Source organism: Ailuropoda melanoleuca, chromosome 3 (genome assembly GCF_002007445.2).
Source record: "Ailuropoda melanoleuca isolate Jingjing chromosome 3, ASM200744v2, whole genome shotgun sequence".
Lineage (NCBI taxonomy): Eukaryota > Metazoa > Chordata > Mammalia > Carnivora > Ursidae > Ailuropoda > Ailuropoda melanoleuca.
Window position 1 is genome coordinate 61940765 of NC_048220.1, and position 13671 is coordinate 61954435.

Genomic DNA, 13671 nt, shown 5'->3' on the forward strand with positions numbered 1-13671 from the left:
AGACTCCATTGTCTTTGAATTCCATTCTATTAAGTAATAATTGTTCATTTGTGATGTCTGAATCTGGTGCCAGAAATTACTGCAAGATCAAAGGTACATGATTGTGATGACTTCACAGAGAAAAAGGGGGATTAAAATGCAAACCAGAGTCTTCGGTTTAATTGCTTATTGAAGCATATTTATGCAGAAGTTTAATGATATAAAATCATCTCCAAGATTGTGAATAGCACATATACTTTAATTATTATTTTTAAAAGTCTGTCTTTTGAGAGTAACTCTAAAGATAATAGACGTTTTAAGATACAGAATTCAACAGAGCATGTATCATTCAATAGTTCATATTTTAAAATGATAGTTCAGAATATATGTTAAACTTTACATTTTGGGGATGCACTGACACTAACAAATGGGAAGACCTCTATCTCAAATGAGAAAGCTGGCAAATATTTAGTGCAATGAAGTCATGTGGATATCTGATTAGAGTAATCAGGTCCCAATTATTGATATTTTGGTATTATTTTAGCAATTTAAGCAAAATCATGCTTATTTCTCTGCTTGCACTAACTAGATAATCATACTTACAACTTCCTCCTTTAAAAATTTTTTTTGACATTATAAATGAAAATTCTGCTTGAATACATTGCCAGAGGTCTCATGGTGTCAGAGCATACAGCATTCTTACTATAAAATGGATATATATGTGTGTATGTATGTATCTAATATTATCTATTAGAGACAGGGTTTATATAGAACATTCCCTCAGGATTCTTAGATAAGCCACTGTGTGAGTTTAAATGCCTATGTGCATGTGAGTCAAAGGTATTTATTTTTATTTATATTTTTATCATTTTTTTTGGTGACCCTAACATCACTTTCCTTTCCTGGTTGATTGGCTGGCCTGCATCATATGTCATGCTCTGCAAAAGCTGTTTATCCTGGTGGTGATTTCAGTACTGCTCTCTATTTAGGCTTATGCTCTCTTATTCTTTATTTTCCTATTTTCTTTTCTTCCATGAGCTGGACATGTCTATATTCACAGAAGCACATGTTTCATAACTCTTTAACAGGTCTTTGTTTTACAGGGAAATAACAATGTTGAACTGCTTTATTAAAAGTCATTCTTTATTAAGACTTTATTTATTTTAAGCAGAGTAACAAACAATAATTTTGGATAAACATCATGATACAATGAAATATAAATGTTGGATAAGACATCTAAGAATGAATTTCCAGAGGCTCAAATTTTCAGAGCCTTTTAAACAAAAAGGATTCGTGTGTGCCGTAAAATAAATGTCTCTAGAATGAATAAAATAGTGTGTTCCTGTAGTAAAAGGCCAAATAAGAATTACTTAGAATACCTAAGAAAAAGGTAAGCAACTGTGGGGGGTCTTCTCTATTTGCCCCTCAGATCCACTCTCCACCCTCTTCACTGTTCTGGGCCCCGGGCTGCATGCACCTGACTCCCCCTGCCCTCTGGCTTCCCCTGGGCCAGTGGAGGCACAGGCAGGAGCACAGAGAGTAGGAGAGGTCAGGGAGTTTTGCTACTGTAGCATCCTCTGTGCGGAGCCACAGGTTGGCAGAGGCTGCATTCCTCCTGCGAAGGTCATGCCTCTTTAGGGGTCACGTCTTCTACAGACTTAGATCTTGCTGTGCTCTGGTATCTTTTCTGTCCTCTTGCTCCTCTAGGCCTAGTCACGGTAACAGCTTCCAGGTTGCAAACCCTAATATACTAACTATTTCTTTGGGTTTCACTGAACTCTACCTACCTACAAACAGTCTTTTTACCAAACTCCCTTCAGTGACTGTGTTTCCCACCAGAGCCAAAATAGTGACTATCCAGATCCAGAATAGTGGTACTCTCCAGGGGTGGACTCCCTCCCTAGGGAGCACTTTGGAAATCTGTGGAACAATTTTGGGATGTCACAATAATTGGGGGGGGTGGCTGGTATTTTCTGGGTTGGTAGACAGGTATGCTGTATACCCTGTCATATGTGGGAGAGTTCAACACAACAAAGAATCATCTCTTATTCCATTCGACTTTCAAAAGCTCCCACTGGACATTCATATGTGTGAAAAAACCCATTTACAGAGATGTGAGTCAGAACTTACTTTGTTCTACAAACAAGGTATTTTTATACATTGAAACACGGATTTTGTTATATACTGAAATTTCCAGAAATGCAATTACTGTGTGCATTGAGGGAATATTCTACTTTCTTATGTAAGGAACTTCATTAAAAATTGTTCACCATCTTGGAAGATCATGTCACCAATGGCAATTCTGCTTTTGTAATTTGGGTTGTAAATATAGCATACTGTTTTCTCTTAACTCATTCCATTAAACAGTGTTCCTTTACCCCTTCACTGAAAATCCTCTTGTCATAGTCATTGTTAACCTTCAGGCTGCGAAATCCAATGGGAACTCCTCAGTCCTCAACTTGGACACAGCTGTCACTCCTTGATAAGCTTTCTTCCTTTTCACAAACTCTGGACTTTCCCTCCTACCTTGATGGCTGCCCCTTCTCAGCTTTTGTTGCTGGTTCTTTCTTTTCTCCCTGATCTCTGAATTTAAGAGGAGCATGGTTCTTTATCTGTGGCTCAGATCTCTCTCCTTATTCAGCCTTGTATATCCAACAACAACTTCAATATTTCTACTGGAATGTCTAATAGACATCTCAAAATCAATTCCAATCTCACTCCACTCATACCTTTCTTCAGCTCCAGCTGATGACAATGGTTTCAATGGCACAGAATAAAATCATCCCCCTTGAATCTTCACTTTCTCCCACACCTGACATCCAGTCTATGCAGAAATCCTATGGGCTTAACTTCCAAATATATCCACTCTCCAAACACATCTCATTCTAATGGCTACCACTCTGGTTCCAGCACCATCACCTCCTGCCTTGATCACTGCAGTCACCTCCTTAGAGTTGCCTGCTTCTGTCCTTGCCCTCCTTCTTTTTATTTTCCATCTAGCAATCGAATTGATCCTTTAAAACCACAAATCAGATGATGACACCCCTCTATTCCAAACCCTGTGAGAAGCTCCCACCTTACTCCGAGAAAAGTCCAACTTCTTCCAATGTTCCATTAAGGCCCCATAAATTCCAGCTTTCACCAGGCTTCGTGATCTGATTTCCTATTGTCCTCTTCCACACTCCCTCATTCTTGCCACATTTCCATGGCTAACTCCAGCACTTCCTTCAATTTTCTGCTCAAAATCTGGCCTTCTCAAGGAAGCCCACCCTAACTACCCCCCATCCCTCTCCTGATCTCTTTCTCTTGCTCTTCTTTCCTTTGTAACATCACTTATGATGCTGGCCAAATGATGTTCCCTTTCATCACGCTGCTAGAGCTTTTTTGTTGTAAGGGAACGCAGCACCTAGTCTACTTTTTATAATATGAATTGAATGTTTTTCATCAAAGGAGAATTTTTAGGAAGACATTGTACTAATATGAAAATACAAGCTTACAATTTACTGTAGATTATTTCCTGAGCAGGCACCATACTATATAATTCACACACATTATGTGATCCAACCCTTTCAACATCCCTTCACTGTGGATATAATCCTTTCCTTTTCAAATCGGTGAGATTAAGTGGCCCAAGGTCACCAAACTAGTAAGTGACTGAGCCTGTTGCTTTTTCCATTAAATCATTGTGTAACACAGTGTAAGTTTTTGGATAGAAATAAAATACTGCAGTCAGAAATCATACTGTGAAGTGAGCATGGGCTTCGTGTTAGCAGCTTATTTTTTGCGAACCATGAAGATAATGAACTAAAGCGTTCCCATGACATGTGGGTGAGCATCCATGTTAAGAGTGAGCTCTGTGCTTGGAACTGCCAGGCTGTGACTGCAGGCTTAGGAAAAAATAAACCTTCACGACTCCTCTCTTCTGTATTTACTCAGGTTGTTATTTTAAAAGCTATCTTTTAGCTACAAATGTTTTCATCTGTATTCACTATTACTACTTATAAATGTTTAACTATGATTGGATACTTAAGGATCTGCTATAAAACTACTTCTCCCCTGAATGTTCTACAGACTGTTGATTGTGTCTCAGTAGAGAGCAAAGCCCATTTCCTCCGACTACGTGCACATCCAAAATAAGAAAACTTATCAATAATTATTTCATAAAATCTGAACCACCCTACTGACTGGTTCAGTGAAAATCTCTCTACTCCTCTCTTCCTCTGATCATCATCCCAAATAATTATTCGGTTTCCAGCATTCTGGACTGTAAACAATTTGGTAAGTATAGAATTCTCTTGTGATTGGTTAAACAGCATTCAGATATAACTCTGTAACCAAAGCATATGTCAAAAAAATCACAATTTATAAAATATGCTAACATTTTTTGCATTCTATCTTTTGCTTTGTTTCTTTATCGTATTAGCAACTGGCTAAATAGTTTTAAAGTTGAATTATAAGCTTAAAAATGACCACACTGAGGAGATAGCTAAGAGACTCAGAAAGAACAACAGCTTTAATATCAAAATCTCAGATGCAGTCCAGTTGTGTAATAAATTGCTATTTAACCAGGCAAGTCATTTAATCTCCCTTGCCTGATCTGAGACATGAATTGTTCACAAATGTAAAGAGACTAACCAGCTCTAAACATTTTAGGGAATGCAAAGGCTACAAAAATGTATAAATGTTTACGGGAATTTGGCATTACTTTTTTTCTTCTTGATCTTTCAAAATGAGGGAACGTAAAAGCATCTCTTTAAAAAACTTTTGTCTAAAAATTGGAAGCCAGAAAGTAGTTAAGAGCTCCCAACTTGCATATTTCTCAGGGCCAGGCTCCAAATTTTAGAATACTCAAGGCAGGTAGGAAGAGGGAATTTGGGGTGATTAAATAAAGTACTAGCAGGCAGGACTACTATGTAATTTTCAGGGCCCAGGCCAAAATGAAAATGTGGGGCCCCCTGTTAAAAAATTATGAAGAATTTCAAGGTGGCAACAGCAAAGCCTATAAGACCAGGGTCCTGTGTAATCGCATAGGTCACATGCCCACGATGCCAGCCCTGCTTTAAGATACATAGGCATGAGAGCTAAAAAGCTTTTAGTGTCTATCCCTGAACAAACTGATCATGGTTACTGAAGTGAGTCATCGTGGTCAGAAAGGTATCTGAACTCTTACCCAAAACCCACTATTTTCCCAAACTTACCACAAGGAAAAGTCCAATAAAAAGTTAAATAAAATATTTTTAATAAAATATTTTTAGTTAATAGGCCCTCTTTTATTTAATGTGAATGACTGAACTGAATCCCCTTTCTGGGCCACTAATGATACTCCCTTTCGATCAACCATTACCAGACTGCTGAGAACCAACAAAGAAAAGAAATCACACCGCTCCAATTGCTGATATCCAGATTCCCTCAAGGTTGCCTCACAACTCTAGCCTGTACTTGCTCTTTCCCTTCTCATCCCCCATTTCTCACAATGTCTACACCTTCATCATTCTTAGTCCTCTCTCCAGCACCTACTCCCTCATCTCAATATCTATAGAAGCTAAGTTCAATATAAAACACAGAAATCACTAGGTGGTCACATACTTAACTTCACTCTACCCATCTACCACCTTATCTAGGTCATGGGTCTACCTACAACTCTGTCCTGTTCCCAACCTCCTTCCCTACCTTGAGTAGCTCCCCACTGTAGCCCCATTGCACCAAAGCCTTTGATCTTTTCTTTCCTACAAGCATTCCTCCTCTGCAGGTAATCTCCAGAGCTTTTCCTTTTAACTCTTTCCTTGATCTAGTTACAGCAGTATTCCTCTCTCTTCACAGTCTGTTATTTGAAGAAAACACATACTATTTCCACTTCCTCCCTTCCCGTTCACTTTCAACCAATCTTGCAACCACACCTCCTTCCTTCAGCCCATTTCCTAATTCCTGGTTCCTCAAATGGAACTGTTTTTTTCTTGCTGTGATGCCCAGCATGAACCGTGGCAAACCCCACATGAGGAAATGCTGGTCAACAAGATTCCAAATCATCCATGAATTATTTCATGTAATTGAGGAATATGGATATAAATTATATTGTAACAGGTGATTGCAATATTAAATTCTCTATTTTAAAAGGGAAACTCTTCAAACTGGGTCTCTGAAACAGAAAAACAGTCTTGTAATGTTTTTAAAGAGGTGGAGACACTCTCTACATACAAAGGGCAGAGTGTCCTTGCTCTGCTGTAAATGTTTTAGCAGCTGTGGAAACTTTCAACAAAATTTACTTCCAGCAACTGAAAGCGATGTGCGAAAACTGGGCTTTTCATCGTGGAGAATGGAGCACTTACTAAAGAGATGAAGACTTGGAGGCACAGCTAGGACCTGTGTAGTCCTTCTCACAGCCTGGCCTATAAACTCTCATGTGGTTTTCATCCCCTGCCACACACCACTGCACCTCTTAAGAAATCATGTATCCTGATTTTGAACTCTTTACAGGACAGGATGAAATAGTGTGAGGGAGTCCAGGTATGCATCACACCTCCTTTTCCTAAAGCATGGGAAAAACGATCCAGTGTGCAAATACGGGCATTCTCCCAGAGCCTCAGGGGGGTAAAGCTTCACACGCATGTAGTATCACGGCCACGGAGACTGCGCCGCCGTATTATATACGCTGCTCTTAACTGTGCCGGGGGTTCCTCCCATCTGAGACACCGACAATCTTATATTCACGAACCTTTATGCCCAGCAGCTCTAAACCAGTGTATTGAATAGCAAGTGAAACTCAGCCCGTGAGAATTAAAAACTGGCTGAAATGAGGGGTTTCTTTCCTTCTTCTGGGCAAGATAAAATTTCAAAGGGCATTTTATCATTTAAGCATTCCGGGTATAATAAGTATGCATCGCTGCATCTGATAGGAAATGTTTTATTTTTGATGAAGTGCCCACTGTGGATGTGTAGTAGGTAGTCCTGGGTTGTATGAAACCTTTAAGAAGTTAAGCTACTTAGCTTTCTTTCATGATACCGTGTATTAATAATTCTGATTCAACAAAACTCTACTGCTGACATTATTTCATTTAACAAAAGAAGCAGATGTATTTATGAGGACAGAACGTTTAATATTCATACATTTTATAAGTGAGTTTTAAAGTGTTCGATTTAATTCGACACAGGGTGGTTGTGCACTTACTACGTGTAAGGCATTAATTTACCCTGCGAGGGCAGACGTGGACTCGGCCTAGAGCTCTCGGCCCCAAATACCTGCACTTGTAATTGCTGAGGCAAATTTTCACTGCAGAGTCTCTCCCCACCCTCAGGTTGAGGGGGTCTTGCTAACTTACGAAAAATGTTCTTTTTTGAGAAAGGAATTAATTACCTCCTGAAGAGCTGGTACACAATGAGGGTTTCAGACTCTAACATTAGTTATTCAGAAAGCACGTGAACCTTTGAGTTGCATCACTTGATGTCACAAAATTAACATCACTTGACTGATGACAGAGTATAATAAAAGATATGTACTCTTCCCCTCTCTATGTGGGCAAACAAAATAATACATGCAGAGTTATTTCTCTTCAATATCTGGCAAGGCAAATGATTGATTGTTAGACATCTTTTGACTTGGTTAAGACAAAATTTAGCCAAGTGTTAAAGCATGGAAAATGTTGGTGTAGGCAAAGCGAATATTCTGATAAAGCTTTAAAATCACCCCAGCACACAAACATGTTGAAATCTTACCATTAGGTTTTCATGCAGTCTGTTTCCCTGCAGCGAGCGTTAGCTTTAACCCTTCAGTGCTATTGCTGAATGTCATGTTTAGGGAGAGGGGCTGAAGCTTTATTCAGAAACAAGCTTCTCTTTGTGTGACGATCGGCAGTTTACGTGAGAGAACTGGGGTTCTACTCGTGTGTCCGGTCTCAGGACAAATACGTGTCTATTTTATAGTAAATCCTCAAGCTTGCTCAAAGGAGATTCCAGCGTTTTACCAGTGCACTGTGATTCGTGTGAACTGTGTGTTTAAAAGATTGTGTAAATTCGGGTGTGTCGCACAGATCTTTCTCTTCCGCCTGTATAACTTCTGCCTCTGAATGAACTTCTTGATGGCAACTCTTAGATTACATAAGTTCAGCATCCCTTTGGGTTTGCTTTCTAAACGCACTGCCCGTGGGATGAGATGGCTATTTTATCGGTTTGACTTTCTAGTGCTTCTTAAAAAGAAAGTCACCACTGAAAGGGTTAAGGTATGTTACTGCAGCAGTTATCAGCAGACCAGCCATCTACCTTTGGTACTTACAGGAATTTTATGACTCTTGATCATATTATCAAATTCTTCATTAATTTTTTTGTATTTTTCTTCAGTGCGTGGGGTGAGTGCATAAGAGGAGTCGGGATCGGGGCTTTCACAGCCTTTGTTTTCTTTCTTGTTCAAGGCCTGCCAGGTTCAGAGAAATATCAAGAGTAAAAAAAATGAAGGGTGTTCCGAGTACTTACACACAATCTTTGCCTGCTGATCATTAGATCAATATCTTCGTTAATTTTCCTGTACTTGTCCTCAGACTCAGGGCTGTGACCTACTGAATCGTCTGCATCGGGATCTGGGCTGTCACAGCCATTAAGGCCCTTCTTTCTCAACGTCTGAAATACATAATTTGGAAAGTTCAAACCTAGACAGAGGCTGTAAGAGACATTCGGAGTGTTAGAGAAGTTCAAGCTGTCCAGTATTTCAGGTTGTTATTACAATTTTTTTTTACATTACGGTAAAGAAATCATAGAGTGAACCCGTGAGTGATTTTGATAGTGTACCCATTACTAGTTACAAAAAAAATAAAAGGGCAATATTCCCTTTACAACTAAATTCAGTCAATGAACAAAGACGGTATGAGGGCTGAAATGTCATGGTACGGAATTCATACGTGCTTCAAATATCTAGTGACAAGACACTTACAGAAGAATACAAGTAAGGTGGCAAATTGCAACACCATCTTCCCACAGAAAAATTAGAAGTCAGGGCGTTACACAATGATTTCAGAATTTGTGATCGTGACCAAAGCAGAAATGTCGGAAATAGATCTCTAGTTTGAGTTTGACACAATGCTTGGTGCTCCTGGTGTCCTGCCCCTCCTTTGGATGTGTGCATGACAGCAAAAGGCCATGAGAGAACCCAGCTAATATTCTCACTAAGCACCCACTAAGAACGTCCAGACACTGTGATCAGAAGACTCACCTTTGTCCACTCTGGTTACAAATCTATATTTGTGAAAACCTGTATTGAGATCGAGAATACTGAGAAACGATCTGCCTAAACATAGGCTGAAAGAAAAGTCAAAATGGCTGAGCTTAACTTTCCATAAGCTGAGCAAGGAAGCCAGAGAATACTGAAAATAGCTAACCAAGTCAATAACTACCAAACTAGAAAAAGTTCCTCCTGATTCCAGCCAAGTAGCATCACTCTGAGACTATCTGCTGACACATGAAAGTGAAAAGTCAGTGCGTTCTCCTGAACCTCCTGTCTCCTGAATGTAGGTCTGGTCTAGTCTCAGCTGTCACAGAAGGATAAATACGAATGTAACACTATAACAGAAAAAGTATGAGTCAGGAGTCCCGAGTTTGACTTTCCCTCTTTTTCCCCCCCCTTTTAACTGATGGTTGTCAAGTTAATTGTACACCATCTGATTTACAGAGATAATGTTATGTTTTTAGAGATCATAAAACTTCTGATTAATCACACAGCTTGCCATGTCAATTATTAATAGACTAGCAACATTTCTGATTTTTTTTTGGTACTACCAACATCGTTTATAAAGAGCTGGGTACCTAAGTGTCTCTCATTAATGGAAAGTTCAGCAGAGCTCATCTTTATTAAAGACAGAATTCACATACAAATAAAGCAAAAGCTGCGACATCAAACCAAGGAATTCAAAGCTGAGATAACACTCCATCTTTAATTCATGCAATTGGGGAAAATAAATAAAACAACATGAGTTAAAAAGGGGGTGTCAGTCTTAACAATTTAAACTCCTTGGCTCTTATCAACGTGTAACAAATGTAACATTTAAAATTAGTTTCTGAGGCACAGAAGATTTTCACTTAAAATCAAACTAAGAGAGCCACCATTTCTAATACATCTATGATACACTGCAGCTCTGTAAATATTTATTAATGTTATAGTGGTATAATATAACAAATAAACATATGGTTACAGCTTATTATGTGGTATAATGTTTGAATATTAAAATGAATATTTTGACACAAGATGATAATATATACATTTACAATCTTGGGGAATTTATAATCGGTGGGGCCACCTGTCCCCCTACTACGGATCTATGCCATCATTTTTACCCAGAATAACTACCCTGGGGTGGTTCTTAAAATAATACTACAAAGAATGTTGCAATACATTATTATAATAATTTTACTTACTAACTTAATTTTTTGTTTTAGGCTGTTTTGTTAGCATTATCTCAACCGCAAGAGTATTCTTTCGGGTGATAACTATTTGCTGTATTATGATGTGTTTCTGCTTTGATCTCCACATATCCTTGAGCTTTTGAGAATAATTTCGGAGTGTCTTGCATCATAATCCACACATTTTTCATAAAAATTCACTTATGTATAGAAAGATGTCACATCAAGAAAATATTATCTGATGATTTTCAAAATTTACCTACCTCTATTTCTACAAGGCAGGCTAGGAATATTCTTAAATAAACCCTTAATTTAAAGTCTTATCTTATATAACGTTAATTTACAGTCTTATCCAGACAGTAGATTTTTCAATGTGCACCCAAATCTTTTAGCCAATAAATCATATTGTAAAAATTATAGTTGTTTTGATGTGCAGATTTTTGACAACAGAACGCAAGGGCTAGGAGAGGCCTATCAACTGTCATTACGATCCATCTGGCACATACATGTGTGCTAAATATTCTTATGAAGCTTTCGAGGGTAGATACTGTGTTTGGTTTATAAAAATTCAAACATCAATTACAGTTTATTGAAAGATCTCCACAAACGTTAACTCATTATCTCTCGCAAGTCTTCCATGAAGATTTTAGGGAAAACGTATACCAGTTCTCAAATCAGTGTGGTCAAGCATGAAGGTCCATACCTCTGGCCTCCTGCTGGGGCAACATGGGGCTACCTTCCCCTGCCCAGAGGAAGGGCACTTGTAAAGTGAGGGATGCGAAAGAGATCACTCAGTCACATGTAACTACAGCAGTAGAGTGAACACTGAAATAAATTCAGGTAGAAAAATTTAAAAATTGGGCTGTGAGAAAGCTTTCAGTATGAAAATATGGCTAAAATATTGATATTTCCAGAGGTCAGATTTTAGAGCGGGAATGTTTATTAGTCAATAATGCAATTATCAGCTTTTGGATTAAAAAAATCATTATACCAAGAGCTCATTTTGTACTTAAAGAATTATATAAACTGATAAGCAAAGAAAGCAAGTGGCATGAAGTCACAAAGGAAACAGCAGTGAGGGGGGCGGGAAACAGTGGCTCATTTTCTTCTTATAAATTCTTCTTGTATCTGACTACATTATCTTTCAATGACTATCACCAGTATTTAGGTAATGAAATATCTCTAACACTGAAAGGTATAGTATAATTTCAAGTTGAGTTGTATTATCTAAAAAAGGGGGCATTTTGAGATATACCAATATAAAACCCAAGGGCAAATTAATAGTGAGTTCCAAATTCCCATAATCACATAACTAGAACATTGAAAAAAATTGTTCAAAAATATTATCCTCAGCTGAGAGCTTGTAGAACACATTTCTGCCAAGAACAGATGATTATGGTAGAATTATAAGGCTCTGAAGATGGATGTGACGGCATAAACTTAAATACTATCGTGTGAATGTGGAACTCTTATCTTTATTATATTAAAAATCTATAGCTGTTTAAGGATGACAAAGGAATTACTGTTAGATCAGCCAAGACCGTCTTTATCATAGCAAGAAATAGTCGGTATAAACTAAAGGGACTGTTAACTGGATAAATAAACATTATTCCTTCAGGCCTTTTTCTAGAAAAATCAAAAACTCTGCCTCTGGCCTTTGAAAGCTTCTCTGATCTTTTACAAATGTTATTGGTCAGGTAATGTAAGCGCTTAAATCATTATTCTTTTACAGGGGCTAGAAGTCCTGGCTGCATCTATTGTAAGTCTTTCTCAGCTGACTATGTTGTGAAAAGATTTATTCTGTATGTCAGGATGAGGCAAGAGAACTACCGAAACCAGCTTCTCCTGCTACGTATCTAAAGAAACTCTTCCCTCAGAGAACTCTGTAAATCTTGAGTGAGTCTGCACACTGAATTCAACTTTCCATGTGAGAGTGACACTTTTGGGGTAGATCAATTGACTGCAGAGGCTTCTGGGATGTTTTCACAAGGCAGCGATTGTCATGCAGTGAGCTGAGAACAGCCGTTTCTTAGAGAAGTAATTAGATTGACAGAAGGTGACATACTCCAAACAATAAATGGGAAAGGGAGTCCAGACAGGTAATCGGAAACCACGTGGAATCTCCCCTCCCAGACATGTGGACATATGGACCCTGAATTATTACATTTGTTCATCAGGAAAACTTGAAATACGTATAAACTGACGATGATAGGTGACAGGTGCTTCAAAAATTCTAATGAAATAGATGTAAGGAACAGATTCTATTTCGTTACTGAAAGGAATATAAATGAAAAAGAATGCCACATGGAGCTCTCATTTCTTGTCTTAGGCATTATGTTATCTACAAAATCCCTTCTGTATACAATGGTTAAAGCTGGTTTCCCTTTCTTAATTATTTCTTGTCAGTAAAAAAGAAATAACTAAATGATTGGCCTTTTACAATTAAATGAAGCTATATATTTTATATTACTGCTATTTACATAAAATTAAGCTTCTTTTAGAGAGCCACCATCACAGATTAAAGCTTCCAACCATTCAACCTCTTTCCATGTTGGCAATCTTAGTCCTCAAGAATATCTATTTTTGGGGCACCTGGGTGGCTCGGTTGGTTAAGCATCTGCCTTTGGCTCAGGTCATGATCTTGGGGTCCTGGGATCGAGCCCCACATTGGACTCCCCACTCGGTGGGAAGCCTGCTTCTCCCTCTCCCTCTGCTGCTCCCCTGCTTGTGTGCTTGTTCCGTCTCTGTCAAATAATAAATGAAATCTTTTAAAAAAAGAATACCTATTCTCATCATCTTTCTTTTTCTGTACCTACCCACTGTACAGCAGCAACTTCAAATCTTTTTGCAAAAAACCCATAAATACCCATTAATTTTTCTTAAAATCTAAATAATCAACCTTTTTTGCACAGCTAGCATTACCCTTACTTCAGAGGGTTGATATGTCGAGAACACATGCAAGAATTATCTCTATTAGTTGCATGAATGTCATGTTCGCACAAAAGCCAAGGGGGGAAAAAGGCATCAACTTAGAAAAGGTAGTTTCCTTTTCTTTAATACTAAATCATTTTTTTTTTTTGCTTGTCTTTCACAGCATAATGAAGATAAGTGTCTACTCTTAACAAGCTGAATAATCTTCAGAAAGCAGTAAATCCACATAGGAAAAGAAGATGCAGTTGAAATGGATACCGCCTGTAAGCGAAGTTTCTGAGAGTATTTCGTAAACACCCTCCCACAGCTGGGTGCTGCTGCTTTTGTCCCTCCAGCCCTGGGGAGTGGCTGCCCGAGGGGACAACTTCTTTCACTTAAAAT

At 38.4% G+C, this 13671-nt stretch overlaps 1 protein-coding gene across 19 annotated transcripts in view; it reads right to left on the reverse strand.

Annotated features, from left to right (window-relative positions):
* MEF2C (myocyte enhancer factor 2C) overlaps positions 1-13671 on the reverse strand; it is a 152957-nt gene that overhangs the window by 33574 nt on the left and 105712 nt on the right. For 12 of the 19 annotated variants that reach the window (XM_011232781.3, XM_011232729.3, XM_019806523.2 and 9 more), the window contains one exon: positions 8443-8586. The exons of 3 other annotated variants lie outside the window; for them this stretch is intronic. In XM_011232781.3, coding sequence (XP_011231083.1) covers positions 8443-8586 — 144 coding nt within the window. Of the gene's footprint in view, positions 1-8245; positions 8384-8442; positions 8587-13671 lie in introns of all 19 variants that reach the window. 4 more of the 19 variants (XM_034656478.1, XM_011232776.3, XM_019806538.2 and 1 more) reach the window with 2 other exon arrangements.